A 15,861-nucleotide genomic window follows, 5' to 3' on the forward strand; every position below is an offset into this window, starting at 1 on the left:
CTATCCATGCCAGTACCTTGCCTCTAACACCATGGGCTCCTATCTTACTGAGCAGCCTCCTGTGCGGCACCTTGTCAAAGGCCTTCTGGAAGTCCAAGTAGATAACATCCATTGGCTCTCCTTTGTCTAACCTACTTGTTACCTCCTCAAAGAATTCTAACAGATTTGTCAGGCATGACCTCCCCTTGATGAAACCATGCTGACTTTGCCCTATTTTACCAGGCACTTCCAAGTATTCTGAAATCTCATACTTAATAACGGACTCTAAAATCTTACCAACAACCGAGGTCAGGCTAATCGGCCTGTAATTTCCTGTCTTTTGCCTCACTCCCTTCTTAAACGGGGGGGTTACATTAGCGATTTTCCAGTCCTCTGGGACCCTCCCTGACTCCAGTGATTCCTGAAAGATCACCACTAATGCTTCCACTATCTCTTCAGCTATCTCCTTCAGAACTCTGGGGTGTAATCCATCTGGTCCAGGTGATTTATCCACCTTCAGACCTTTCAGTTTTCCTAGCAGCTTCTCCTTGGTAATGACCACCATACTCACCTCTGCCCCCCGACTCTCTTGAACTTTGGGGATGTCACTCATGTCTTCCACTGTGAAGACTGATGCAAAGTACCTATTCAGTTCCTCCGCCATTTCTTTGTTCCCCACTACTACTTGTCCAGCATCATTTTCCAGCGGCCCAATATCCACTTTTGCCTGTCTCACACTTTATATCTCTAAAATGCTCTTGCAATCTTCTTATATATTACTGGCTAGGTTACCCTCATATTTAATCTTCTCCCTCCTTATTTCTTTTTTAGTTGTCCCCTGTTGGTCTTTGTAGGCTTCCCAATCCCTTGGTTTCCCACTGCTCTTCGCCGCATTGTATGCTTTCTCATTAGCTATTATGCTGTCCGTAACTTCCCTTGTCAGCCATGGTTGCCTCGTCTTCCCTTTAGTATGCTTCTTCTTCCTAGGGATGAATTTTTGCTGTGTCTCCCAAATTACTCCCAGAAACTCCTGCCATTGTTGTTCCACTGTCTTTCCTGCTAGGCTCATCTCCCAGTCAATTCTGGCCAGCTCCTCCCTCATGCCACTGTAGTTGCCTTTATTCAACTGTAATACCGTTACATCTGATTCCAGCTTTTTCCTCTCAAATTGCAGGGTAAATTCTATCATATTATGGTCACTTCCTCCTAAGGGTTCCTTCACCTTAAGCTCCCTTATCAAATCTGCCTCATTACACATCACTAAATCTAGAATTGCCTGTTCCCTAGTGGCTCCACCACAAGCTGCTCCTAAAAGCCATCTCGTAGACATTCCACAAATTCCTTTTGTTGGGATCCACTACCAACCTGATTTTCCCAGTCTACCTGCATATTGAAATCCCCCATGATCTCTGTAACCTTGCCTTTCTTACATGCCTTTTCTATCTCCTGGTGTATCTTGTGCCCCACATTCTGACTACTGTTCGGAGGCCTGTACATAACACCCATTATGGTTTTTTTACCTTTGTGGTTCCTCAACTCTACCCACACAGATTCTACATCATCTGACCCTACATCATTTCTTGCTATCGATTTAATTTCATTTCTTACTAACAAAGCAACACCAGCTCTTCTGCCAACCTGCCTATCTTTTCGATAGGATGTATATCCTTGGATATTTAGCTCCCAGTCCTGATCCCCTGGTCATGGAGCAGTCCCTGGCGGACACGCTCAGAGCTCCTTGCAATGTCTTTATTAATGTTTGGACTGGTGCCCATCATGGTCCAAGCTAACAGGGCAGCCTTGCAGTGTGGGTTAGGGGAATGTCTGGGCCTGAGCTGAGGGCACAGCCTGCAGTCCAATGGGCAAAGCTGCTGCCAATCGGTCAGGTGGAGAGGGGCGGAGGTGGGCGGGGTTTCAGACAGCCAATGAGCACACGGCACACTGGCCATCCAAGTGGTGACCAGCACTCTCTGGGATGCATGAAGGGGCCTTGAGACTTGACCAAGAGAGGTCCTTAGGACGCCTATTCTAACCCACGTTAACTCTCTCTTTGATCCTGCAGGAGGAGGACATCAGGATCATGGAGCTTGGTGATTTATCAGGATGCCTCATGGTTTACAGGGAGCAGAGAAGAAGAGAGTGACAGAGGCTCCTGACTCAGCAAAGGGAGGAGCACCTCCCTCAAGGTGAAGGGGTGACAGGGCCTGCTGTACACGCAGCTGAAGATCCACAGTGAGCCCTCACTCATAGTCTCCTCGCTAGGCCCAGAGTCTACAGACGGTGCCTGTCATTCCTGCAGATGACTGAGAACCAGTGTCTCTGAAGACAGCGCATGTCCAGGGAACTGGTTAGTCACATCTGCCACCTGCTGCAGGATTTGGCACCACGGGGACATGGAGGGCATCCACTGCCAGTGGCTGTGAGAGTGACAGCGGTGCTCAGTTTTTACGCCAGTGGCTCCACAGGTGACCCGTGCAGGATCTCCCAAGCCTCCGCCCACAAGCATATCCTGGAGATCACAGATGCCATCTTTGTGAGGGCCACACAACTTTGTACATTTTGCCTGGGACCGGGACAGCCAGGATACAAGAGCGATTGGATTTGCCCAGATCTCGGGTTCCCCACAGGTGCAGGGGGCCATCGACTGCCCTCATGTGGCTCTCCGATCTCCGTGGCAACACACGGTCGACTACATCAACCACAAGGGCTTCCATTCGTTGAATGTGCAGTTGGTGTGTGAGCACCACAAACACATCCTGTAGGTCTGTGCACGGTTCCCAGGGAGTGTCCACGACTCCTACATTCTCAGTCAGTCTCAGATCCCTGGAGTCTTCCAGGGTCCACAGAGGCTGCAGGGTGGGCTCCTCGGGGACAAGGGCCACCCACAGAGGCCGTGGCTGATGACACCCGTGTGGGGGCCTCAGACTGCAGCAGAGCGACACTATAATGAGGGCTGTGCTGCGGCCCAGAGTTTGGTTCAGCAAGCGGTAGGCATATTGAAAATCAGGATCTGGTTTCTCGATAAGTCCAGTGGAACGCTGCAATACAATCCACCGAGGGTCATCATCGCTCGCTGCATGCTCCACAAGCTGGCGCTGCAGCACGGAGAGGAGCTGGCTGGGGAGGAGGTGGAGGAGCTGGAGGTCTCCTCCGATGAGGAGGATGTTGAAGGGCATGAGGGTGGTGAGGTCCTCAAAAGCGAGGATGCTGGCGATGAGGACAGTGCACTGGCCAGATAAGGCAGGCACACTTGGGAGGCCCTGATAGCCACCAGATTGGTGCAGGATGGCGATGAGATACAGAAAGGACAGTCCTGACATCCTCACCTTGCATTTGACAACATTTAACTCCTGTGTGGCTGATGACAGCGCACATACTCTCAGTTCTCTGGCTCCTGTCATGGAGACGCAGGGAAGGCCTTAATAGTCGCTCGATTGCAGGAGGATGATGATGACATGCATTGAGAACACTCCATAGATCTTCACACAGTCTCTGAGAATGTCTGACCCCTGTCTGTCCAAGGGCAGCTCGCTTGTGCTCAGTGATCAGGGTCATATTGTAGAGATGCAACCGTGAGACTTTAAAAGCTTCTGACCCTTTGTCAGCCTTCAGCACCTGAGCCCTTCAGGAGCTGGTGCACAGCATCACTGGTCACAGATGCTGGTGAGATGGGGGCCAGCCCCACCTTAAAGGTGCTGAGAGCACACAGAGAGAATGAGGGAACTCTGTGACACCTGCCCACTACATTCTGGCAGCAATGACCAGCACCGCCGAGGTGCAGGCATCAGTAAAGTGTCCAGGGAGTGTGAGGCTGGACCATCACTGTGGTCTGAAGGCTGCACAATGAGGCCCTGGACTGAGACACCTGCCTTTATCTTGTGCAGGAAGATTTTACATCTGAGTGTCACAAACACTGCTCATCAGAACAAGGAGCCACAGGCAGGGAGATATTGTTGAGAGTTTATTGATAATAGCGAACATTATGTACAAGTGATTAACACCCAGGCCCAGGCTGTGCTTCCTGATTGGTCTCAGCTGCAGCTTGTTGCTGCTGAGCTGTGTGCTGTTGCTAGGGTTGTGTTTGGTGCTGGTTGTGGCTGGTTCCTGTTGCTGTGGGATTTCCTGTGGCTGTTCCTGCTGCTGTGGGATTTCCTGTGGCTGTTCCTGTTGCTGTGGGATTTCCTGTGGCTGTTCCTGCTGCTGTGGGATTTCCTGTGGCTGTTCCTGCTGCTGTGGGATTTCCTGTAGCTGTTCCTGTTGCTGTGGGATTTCCTGTAGCTGTTCCTGTTGCTGTGGGATTTCCTGTGGCTGTTCCTGTTGCTGTGGGATTTCCTGTGGCTGTTCCTGTTGCTGTGGGATTTCCTGTGGCTGTTCCTGCTGCTGTGGGATTTCACAGAATCACACAGTAAAGAAGAGGCCCTTCAGCCCATTGAGTCTGCACTGACACATGAGAAACACCTGACTTACCTACCTAATCCCATTTACCAGCACTTGGCCCATAGCCTTGAATGTTATGATGTGCCAAGTGCTCATCCAGGTACTTTTTAAAGGATGTGAGGCAACTCGCCTCCACCACCCTCCCAGGCAGCGCATTCCAGACCATCACCACCCTCTGGGTAAAAAGTTTTTCCTCACATCCCTCCTAAACCTCCTGCCCCTCACGTTGAACTTATGTCCCCTTGTGACTGACCCTTCAACTAAGGGGAACAGCTGCTCCCTATCCACCCTGTCCATGACCCTCATAATCTTGTAAACCTCGATCAGGTCGCCCCTCAGTCTTCTCTGCTCCAATGAAAACAACACAAATCATTTCCTGTGACTGTTCCTGCTGTTGTGGGATTTCCTGTGGCTGTTCCTGCTGCTGTGGGATTTCCTGTGGCTGTTCTTGTTGCTGTGGGATTTCCTGTGGCTGTTCCCACTGCTGTGGGATTTCCTGTGGCTGTTGCTGCTGCTGTGGGATTTCCTGTGCCTGTTGCTGCTGCTGTGGGATTTCCTGTGGCTGTTCCTGCTGCTGTGGGATTTCCTGTGGCTGTTCTTGCTGCTGTGGAATTTCCTGTAGCTGTTCCCATTGCTGTGGGATTTCCTGTGGCTGTTCCTCCTGCTGTGGGATTTCCAGTGGCCGTTCATGCTGCTGTGGGATTTCCAGTGGCTGTTTGTGCTGCTGTGGGATTTCCAGCGGCTGTTCCTGCCGCTGTGGAATTTCCTGTGGTTGTTCCTGTTGCTGTGGGATGTCCTGTGGCTGTTCCTGTTGCTGTGGGATTTCCTGTGCTTGGTGCTGCTGCTGTGGGCTTTTCTGTGGCTGTTCTTGCTGCTGTGGGCTTTTCTGTGTCTGTCGCTGCTGCTGTGGGATTTCCTGTGGCTGGTTCACCTGCTGTGGGGGTTTCTGTGGCTGTTCCTGCTACTGTGGGATTTCCTGTGGCTGTTCCTGCTGCTGTGGGATTTCCTGTGGATGTTCCTGCTGCTGTGGGATTTCCTGTGGCTGTTCCTGTTGCTGTGGGATCACCTGTGGCTGTTCCTGCTGCTGTGGGATTTCCTGTGGCTGTTCTTGCTGCTGTGGAATTTCCTGTGGTTTTTCCTGCTGCTGTAGGAGTTCCTGTGGCTGTTCCTGTCACTGTGGGATGTCCTGTGGCCATTCCTGCAGCCCTGGGATTTCCTGTGGCTGTTTCTGTTGCCGTGGGATTTCCTGTGGCTGTTTCTGTTACCGTGGGATTTCCTGTGGCTGTTCCTGTTGCTGTGGGATTTCCTGTGGTTTTCCTGCAGCTGTGGGATTTCCTGTAGCTGTTCCGCTGTTGTGGGATTTCCTATGGCTGTTCCTGCTGCTGTGGGCTTTTCTGTGCCTGTTGCTGCTGCTTTGGGATTTCCTGCGGCTGTTCCTGTTGCTGTGGGATTTCCTGTGGCTGTTCTTGCTGCTGTGGGATGTCCTGTGGCCGTTCCTGCTGCCGTGGGATTTCCTGAGGCTGTTCCTGCTGCCGTGCAATTTCCTGTGGCTGTTCCTGTTGCCGTGGGATTTCCTGTGGCTGTTCCTGTTGCCATGGGATTTCCTGTGGCTGTTCCTGTTGCTGTGGGATTTCCTGTGGCTTTTCCTGCTGCTGAGGAATTTCCTGTAGCTGTTCCGCTGCTGAGGGATTTCCTGTGCCTGTTCCTGCTGCTGTGGGATTTCCTGTGGCCATTCCTGTTGCTATGGGATTTCCTATGGCTTTTCCTGCAGCTGTAGGCTTTTCTGTGCCTGTTGCTGCTGCTGTGGCTTTTCCTCTGGCTGTTCCTGCTGCTGTGGGCTTTTCTGTGGCTGTTCCTGCTGCTGTGGGCTTTTCTGTGGCTGTTCCTGCTGCTGTGGGATTACCTGTGGCTGTTCCTGCTACTGTTGAATTTCCTATGGCTTTTCCTGCTGCTGTTGGATTTCCTGTGACTGTTCCTGCTGCTGTGGGCATTTCTGTCGCTGTTGCTGCTGCTGTGGGATTTCCTGTGGCTGTTCTTGTTGCTGTGGGATTACCTGTAGCTGTTCCTGCTGCTGTGGGCTTTTCTGTGGCTGTTACTTCTGCTGTGACATTTCCTGTGGCTGTTCTTGCTGCTGTGGAATTTCCTTTGGTTGTTCCTGTTGCTGTGGGATTTCCTGTGGCTGTTCCTGTTGCTGTGCGATTTTGTGTAGCTGTTTCTGTTGCTGTGGGATTTTCTGTGGCTGTTCCTGCTGCTGTGGGCTTTCCTGTGGCTTTTCCTGCTGCTGTGGACTTTTATGTGGCTCTTGCTGCTGCTGTGGGATTTCCTGTGGCTGTTCCTGCTGCTGCGGGCTTTCCGGTGGCTGTTCCTGCTGCTGTGGGCTTTTCTGTGGCTGTTCCTGCTGCTGTGGGCTTTTATGTGGCTGTTCCTGCTGCTGTGGGATTTCCTGTGGCCGTTATGTTGCTGTGGGATTTCCTGTGGCTTTTCCTGCGGCTTTTCCTGCTGCTGTGGGATTTCCTGTAGCTGTTCCGCTGCTGAGGGATTTCCTGTAGCTGTTCTTGCTGCTGTTGGATTTCCTGTGGCTGTTCCTGCTGCTGTGGGATTTCCTGTGCCTGTTGCTGCTGCTGTGGGATTTCCTGTGGCCATTCCTGTTGCTATGGGATTTCCTATGGCTTTTCCTGCTGCTGTAGGCTTTTCTTTGCCTGTTGCTGCTGCTGTGGCTTTTCCTCTGGCTGTTCCTGCTGCTGTGGGCTTTTCTGTGGCTGTTCCTGCTGCTGTGGGCTTTTCTGTGGCTGTTCCTGCTGCTGTGGGATTACCTGTGGCTGTTCTTATTGCTGTGGGATTACCTGTAGCTGTTCCTGCTGCTGTGGTCTTTTCTATGGCTGTTACTTTTGCTGTGACATTTCCTGTGGCTGTTCTTGCTGCTGTGGAATTTCCTTTGGTTGTTCCTGTTGCTGTGGGATTACCTGTAGCTGTTCCTGCTGCTGTGGGCTTTTCTGTGGCTGTTCCTGCTGCTGTGGGATTTCCTGTGGCCATTATGTTGCTGTGGGATTTCCTGTGGCTTTTCCTGCTGCTGTGGGATTTCCTGTGGCTGTTCCTGCTGCTGTGGGATTTCCTGTGGCCATTATGTTGCTGTGGGATTTCCTGTGGCTTTTCCTGCTGCTGTGGGATTTCCTGTGGCGGTTCCTGTTGCTGTGGGCATTTATATGGCTGTTCCTGCTGCTGTGGGCTTTTCTGTGGCTGTTCCTGCCACTGTGGGATTTCCTGTGGCTCTCCAAGACCAGTGTGCCCTTCTGGAGATCCGCTACCCTCAGCTCAACACAATTATCCCACCTGGACTTTCAGAATAGCTACAGACAACTGGAGCGTTACCACCTCCACATATACACCAGCTGCCTGATCAGAGGAGAGAGATTTCAGAATCTGAAGACTCTGTCCACGCTTTCCCAAGGGCAGTCAAACTACCCTGAGAGCAGTCACCATGAAAGCCCACATGCTCACAGTCAGTCATGGTTCCTGTACAGTAAGGAGTGGAGAGGTGCCACCCTGCCAGTCTCTCACTGACAGTCACATACAAACACAGCTATGAGGAGGACATGTCCAACCACCATTTGGATTTTACCTGTGCCCTGAAGTGCTTGGTAACTCAGAGGTGAGAGTTCGACCAGTAGAGTCAGAGCTGTGCTGAGAATTTCCTGCTTGTTTTGCAGGGATAACGAATGAAGACATGGAAAAATGCTCACAAACATCCATCAAATTGTTCATTATAAAATACGACAAGGCCAAGTGCAAGCGTTACCAGGATGCCCTCAAGACGGCCATGGGTAAGAGGATCTCACTTATTTCACCTTCAGATCAGCTTAGCAACCAGATGCTGGAGGTTTTTAACCACAGCAGCGGAATAGGCCTTCCTTAAGCAGACTCTAAAGTGCAGCACTCCCTCAGTACTGACCCTCTGACAGTGCAGCACTCCCTCAGTACTGACCCTCTGACAAGGCAGCACTCCCTCAGTACTGAGCCCCCGACAGTGCAGCACTCCCTCAGTACAGACACTCTGACAGTGTAGCACTCCCTCAGAACTGACCCTCTGAGAGTGCAGCACTCCCTCAGTACTGACCCTCCAACAATTCAGCACCACCTCAACACTGATCCTCTGACAGTGCAGCACTCCCTCAGCACTGACCCTTTAACAGTGCAGCACTCCCTCAGTACTGATCCTCTGACAGTGCAATACTCCCTCAGTACTGACCCTCTGACAGTGCAGCACTCCCTCAGTACTGACCCTCTGACAGTGCAGAACTCCCTCAGTACTGATCCTCTGACAGTGCAGCACTCCCTCAGTACTGACCCTCTGACAGTGCAATACTCCCTCAGTACTGACCCTCTGACAGTGCAGCATTCCCTCAGTACTGACCCTCTGACAGTGCAGCACTCCCTCAGTACTGACCCTCTGACAGTGCAGCACTCCCTCAGTACTGACTCTCTGACAGTGCAGCAATCTCTCAGTGCTGACCCTCTGACAGTGCAGCACTCCCTCAGTGCTGACCCTCTGACAATGCAGCACTCCCTCAGTACTGACTCTCGGACAGTGCAGCACACCCTCAGCACTGACCCTCTGACACTGCAGCACTCCCTCAGTACTGCCCCTCTGACAGTGCAGCACTCCCTCAGTACTGCCCCTCTGACAGAGCAGCACTCCCTCAGTACTGCCCCTCTGACACTGCAGCACTTCCTCAGTACTGACCCTCTGACTGTGCAGCACTCCCTCAGTACTGACGCTACAACAGAGCAGCACTCCCTCAGTACTGACCCTCTAACCCTGCTGCACTCCCTCAGTACTGACCCTCTGACACTGCTGCACTCCCTCAGTACTGAACCTCTGACGCTACAGCACCCCCTCAGTAATGCCCCGCTGACACTGCAGCACTGCCTCAGCACTGACACTCTGAAAGCGCTGCACTCCCTCAGTACTGACCCTCTGGCAGTGCAGCACTCCCTCAGTACTGACCCTCTGACAGTGCAGCACTCCCTCAGTACTGACCCTCTGACAGGGCTGCACTCCCTCAGTACTGACCCTGTGACAGTGCAGCACTCCCTCAGTACTGACCCTCTGACAGTGCTGCACTCCCTTAGAACTGACCCTCTGACAATGCAGCACTCCCTCAGTACTGACCCCCCGACAATGCAGCACTCCCTCAGTACTGATCCTCTGACTGTGCAGCACACCCTCAGTACTGAACCTCTGACAATGCAGCACTCCCTCAGTCCTGACCCTCCAACAATGCAGCACTCCCTCAGTACTGACCCTCTGACAGTGCAGCACTACCTCAGTACTGATCCTTTGACTGTGCAGCATTCCGTCAGTACTGATTGTCTGAGTGAGCAGCACTCCCTCAGTACTGATCCTCTGACAGTGCAATACTGCCTCAGTACTGACCCTCTGACAGTGCAGCAGTCCCTCAGTACTGACCCTCTGACAGTGCAGCACTCCCTCAGTCCTGACCCTCTGACAGTGCAGCACTCCCTCAGTACTGATCCTCTGAAAGTGCAATACTCCCTCAGTACTGACCCTCTGACAGTGCAGCAGTCCCTCAGTACTGACCCTCTGACAGTGCAGCACTCCCTCAGTCCTGACCCTCTGACAGTGCAGCACTCCCTCAGTACTGACTCTCTGACAGTGTAGCACTCCCTCAGTACTGACCCTCTGACAGTGCAGCACTCCCTCAGTACTGAAACTCTGACAATGCAGCACTCCCTCAGTACTGACTCTCTGAGAGTGCTGCACTCCCTCAGTACTGACCCTCTGACTGTGCAGCAATCCCTCAGTGCTGACCATCTGACAGTGCAGCAATCCCTCAGTGCTGACACTCTGACAGTGCAGCACTCCCTCAGTACTGAATCTCTGAGAGTGCTGCACTCCCTCAGTACTGACCCTCTGACTGTGCAGCACTCCCTCAGTACTGACCCTCTGACAGTGCAGCACTCCCTCAGTACTGACCATCTGACAATGCAGCAATCCCTCAGTACTGACCCTCTGACAATGCAGCACTCCCTCAGTACTGACCCTCCGACAATGCATTACTCCCTCAGTACTGACCCTCTGACAATGCAGCACTCCCACGGTACTGACACTCTGACAGTGCAGCACTCCCTCAGTACTGAGCCTCTGACAGTGCAGCACTCCCTCAGTACTGACCCTCCAACAATTCAGCACCACCTCAACACTGATCCTCTGACAGTGCAGCACTCCCTCAGCACTGACCCTTTAACAGTGCAGCACTCCCTCAGTACTGACCCTCTGACAGTGCAATACTCCCTCAGTACTGACCCTCTGACAGTGCAGCACTCCCTCAGTACTGACCCTCTGACAGTGCAGCACTCCCTCAGTACTGATCCTCTGACAGTGCAGCACTCCCTCAGTACCGACCCTCTGACAGTGCAATACTCCCTCAGTACTGACCCTCTGACAGTGCAGCAGTCCCTCAGTACTGACCCTCTGACAGTGCAGCACTCCCTCAGTACAGACCCTCTGACAGGGCAGCACTCCCTCAGTACTGACTCTCTGACAGTGCAGCACAGTCTCAGTGCTGACCCTCTGACAGTGCAGCACCCCCTCAGTGCTGACCCTCTGACAATGCAGCACTCCCTCAGTACTGACTCTCGGACAGTGCAGCACTCCCTCAGCACTGACCATCTGACACTGCAGCACTCCCTCAGTACTGCCCCTCTGACAGTGCAGCACTCCCTCAGTACTGCCCCTCTGACAGAGCAGCACTCCCTCAGTACTGCCCCTCTGACACTGCAGCAGTCCCTCAGTAATGACCCTCTGACTGTGCAGCACTCCCTCAGTACTGACCCTACAACAGAGCAGCACTCCCTCAGTACTGACCCTCTAACCCTGCTGCACTCCCTCAGTACTGACCCTCTGACAGTGCAGCACTCCCTCAGTACTGACCCTCTGACACTGCTGCACTCCCTCAGTACTGAACCTCTGACGCTACAGCACCCCCTCAGTAATGCCCCGCTCAGACTGCAGCACTGCCTCAGCACTGACACTCTGAAAGCGCTGCACTCCCTCAGTACTGAACCTCTGACAGTGCAGCACACCCTCAGTACTGACCCTCTGACAGGACTGCACTCCCTCAGTACTGACCCTGTGGCAGTGCAGCACTCCCTCAGTACTGACCCTCTGACAGTGCTGCACTCCCTCAGTACTGACCCTCTGACAGTGCTGCATTCCCTCAGTACTGACCCTCTACAGTGCAGCACTCCCTCAGTACTGACCCTCTGACAGTGCTGCACTCCCTCAGTACTGACCCTCTGACAATGCAGCACTCCCTCAGTACTGACCCCCCGACAATGCAGCACTCCCTCAGTACTGATCCTCTGACTGTGCAGCACACCCTCAGTACTGACCCTCTGACAATGCAGCACTCCCTCAGTACTGCCCCTCTGACAGAGCAGCACTCCCTCAATACTGCCCCTCTGACAATGCAGCACTCCCTCAGTACTGACCCTCTGACTGTGCAGCACTCCCTCAGTACTGACCCTACAACAGAGCAGCACTCCCTCAGTACGGACCCTCTAACCCTGCTGCACACCCACAGTACTGACCCTCTGACAGTGCAGCACTCCCTCAGTACTGACCCTCTGACACTGCTGCACTCCCTCAGTACTGAACCTCTGACGCTACAGCACCCCCTCAGTAATTCCCCGCTGACACTGCAGCACTGCCTCAGCACTGACACTCTGAAAGCGCAGCACTCCCTCAGTACTGACCCTCTGGCAGTGCAGCACTCCCTCAGTACTGACCCTCTGACAGTGCAGCACTCCCTCAGTACTGACCCTCTGACAGGGCTGCACTCCCTCAGTCCTGACCCTGTGACAGTGCAGCACTCCCTCAGTACTGACCCTCTACAGTGCAGCACTCCCTCAGTACTGACCCTCTGACAGTGCTGCACTCCCTTAGAACTGTCCCTCTGACAATGCAGCACTCCCTCAGTACTGACCCCCCGACAATGCAGCACTCCCTCAGTACTGATCGTCTGACTGTGCAGCACACCCTCAGTACTGACCCTCTGACAATGCAGCACTCCCTCAGTCCTGACCCTCCAACAATGCAGCACTCCCTCAGTACTGACCCTCTGACAGTGCAGCACTACCTCAGTACTGATCCTTTGACTGTGCAGCATTCCGTCAGTACTGATTGTCTGAGTGAGCAGCACTCCCTCGGTACTGATCCTCTGACAGTGCAATACTGCCTCAGTACTGACCCTCTGACAGTGCAGCAGTCCCTCAGTACTGACCCTCTGACAGTGCAGCACTCCCTCAGTACTGATCCTCTGACAGTGCAATACTCCCTCAGTACTGACCCTCTGACAGTGCAGCAGTCCCTCAGTACTGACCCTCTGACAGTGCAGCACTCCCTCAGTCCTGACCCTCTGACATTGCAGCACTCCCTCAGTACTGACTCTCTGACAGTGTAGCACTCCCTCAGTACTGACCCTCTGACAGTGCAGCACTCCCTCAGTAATGAAACTCTGACCAATGCAGCACTCCCTCAGTACTGACTCTCTGACAATGCAGCACTCCCTCAGTACTGACCCCCCGACAATGCAGCACTCCCTCAGTACTGATCCTCTGACTGTGCAGCACACCCTCAGTACTGACCCTCTGACAATGCAGCACTCCCTCAGTTCTGACCCTCCAACAATGCAGCACTCACTCAGTACTGACCCTCTGACAGTGCAGCGCTACCTCAGTACTGATCCTTTGACTGTGCAGCATTCCGTCAGTACTGATCGTCTGAGTGAGCAGCACTCCCTCAGTACTGATCCTCTGACAGTGCAATACTGCCTCAGTACTGACCCTCTGAAAGTGCAGCAGTCCCTCAGTACTGACCCTCTGACAGTGCAGCACTCCCTCAGTACTGATCCTCTGACAGTGCAATACTCCCTCAGTACTGACCCTCTGACAGTGCAGCAGTCCCTCAGTACTGACCCTCTGACAGTGCAGCACTCCCTCAGTACTGACTCTCTGACAGTGTAGCACTACCTCAGTACTGACCCTCTGACAGTGCAGCACTCCCTCAGTACTGACCCTCTGACAGTGTAGCACTCCCTCAGTACTGACTCTCTGACAGTGCAGCACTCCCTCAGTACTGACCCTCTGAAAGTGCAGCACTCCCTCAGTGCTGACCCTCTGACAGTGCAGCACTCCCTCAGTGCTGAAACTCTGACAATGCAGCACTCCCTCAGTACTGACTCTCTGAGAGTGCTGCACTCCCTCAGTACTGACCCTCTGACTGTGCAGCACTCCCTCAGTGCTGACCCTCTGACAGTGCAGCAATCCCTCAGTGCTGAAACTCTGACAGTGCAGCACTCCCTCAGTACTGACCCTCTGACAGTGCAGCACTCCCTCAGTACTGACTCTCTGACAGTGCAGCACTCCCTCAGTACTGACCCTCTGACAGTGTAGCACTCCCTCAGTGCTGACACTCTGACAGTGCAGCACTCCCTCAGTACTGAATCTCTGAGAGTGCTGCACTCCCTCAGTACTGACCCTCTGCACTCCCTCAGTACTGACCCTCTGACAGTGCAGCACTCCCTCAGTACTGACCATCTGACAATGCAGCACTCCCTCAGTACTGACCCTCTGACAATGCAGCACTCCCTCAGTAATCACCCTCCGACAATGCAGCAGTCCCTCAGTACTGATCATCTGACTGTGCAGCACTCCCTCAGTACTGACCCTCTGACAATGCAGCACTCCCTCAGTACTGACCCTCCGACAATGCAGCACTCCCTCAGTACTGACCCTCTGACAATGCAGCACTCCCACAGTAATGACCCTCCGACAATGCAGCAGTCCCTCAGTACTGATCCTCTGACAGTGCAGCACTCCCTCATTACTGACCCTACAACAGAGCAGCACTCCCTCAGTACTGACCCTCTAACCCTGCTGCACTCCCTCAGTACTGACCCTCTGACAGTGCAGCACTCCCTCAGTACTGACCCTCTGACACTGCTGCACTCCCTCAGTACTGAACCTCTGACGCTACAGCAGCCCCTCAGTAATGCCCCGCTGACACTGCAGCACTGACACTCTGACAGCGCAGCACTCCCTCAGTACTGACCCTCTGGCAGTGCAGCACTCCCTCACTACTGACCCTCTGACAGTGCAGCACTCCCTCAGTACTGACCCTCTGACAGTGCAGCACTCCCTCAGTACTGACCCTCAGACAGGGCTGCACTTCATCAGTACTGACCCTCTGGCAGTGCAGCACTCCCTCAGTACTGACCTTTTGACAGTGCTGCACTCCCTCAGTACTGACCCTCTGACAATGCAGCACTCCCTCAGTACTGACCCCCCGACAATGCAGCACTCCCTCAGTACTGATCCTCTGACTGTGCAGCACTCCCTCAGTCCTGACCCTCCAACAATGCAGCACTCCCTCAGTACTGACCATCTGACAGTGCAGCACTACCTCAGTACTGATCCTTTGACTGTGCAGCATTCCGTCAGTACTGATCGTCTGCGTGAGCAGCACGCCCTCAGTACTGATCCTCTGACTGTGCAGCACTCCCTCAGTAATGACCCTCTGACAATGCAGCACTCCCTCAGTACTGACCCTCTGACTGTGCTGCACTCCCTCAGTACTGACCCTCCGGCAATGCAGCACTCCCTCAGTACTGATCCTCTGACTGTGCAGCACTCCCTCAGTACTGACCATCTGATAATGCAGCACTCCCTCAGTACTGACCCACCGACAATGCAGCACTCCCTCAGTACTGATCCTCTGACAATGCAGCCCTCGCTCAGTACTGACCCTCTCACAATGCAGCACTCCCTCAGTGCTGACCCTCTGACAGTGCAGCACTCCCTCAGTACTGACTCTCTGAGAGTGCTGCACTCCCTCAGTACTGACCCTCTGACTGTGCAGCTCTCCGTCAGTACTGAACCTCTGACTGTGCAGCACTCCCTCAGTACTGATCCTCTGACTGTGCAGCACTCCCTCAGTACTGAACCTCTGACAATGCAGCACTCCCTCAGTACTGTCCCTCTGACTGTGCTGCACTCCCTCAGTACTGACCCTCCGGCAATGCAGCACTCCCTCAGTACTGATCCTCTGACTGTGCAGCACTCCCTCAGTACTGACCATCTGATAATGCAGCACTCCCTCAGTACTGACCCACCGACAATGCAGCACTCCCTCAGTACTGATCCTCTGACAATGCAGCCCTCGCTCAGTACTGACCCTCTGACAATGCAGCACTCCCTCAGTGCTGACCCTCTGACAGTGCAGCACTCCCTCAGTACTGACTCTCTGAGAGTGCTGCACTCCCTCAGTACTGACCCTCTGACTGTGCAGCTCTCCCTCAGTACTGACCCTCTGACCGTGCAGCACTCCCTCAGTATTGATCCTCTGACAGTGCAGCACTCCCTCAG

At 53.6% G+C, this 15,861-nt stretch overlaps 1 protein-coding gene across 1 annotated transcript in view; it reads left to right on the forward strand.

Moving 5' to 3' along the window:
• Positions 1-8,329, forward strand: part of LOC121276829 (complement component C7-like) — a 46,620-nt gene extending 38,291 nt beyond the window's left edge. The window contains exon 9 of the mRNA XM_041185373.1: positions 8,124-8,329. Coding sequence (XP_041041307.1) covers positions 8,124-8,329 — 206 coding nt within the window. The remainder of the gene's footprint in view (positions 1-8,123) is intronic.
• The last annotated feature ends 7,532 nt before the right edge of the window (positions 8,330-15,861 follow it).

Source organism: Carcharodon carcharias, chromosome 4 (genome assembly GCF_017639515.1).
Source record: "Carcharodon carcharias isolate sCarCar2 chromosome 4, sCarCar2.pri, whole genome shotgun sequence".
NCBI classification, from domain to species: Eukaryota; Metazoa; Chordata; class Chondrichthyes; order Lamniformes; family Lamnidae; genus Carcharodon; species Carcharodon carcharias.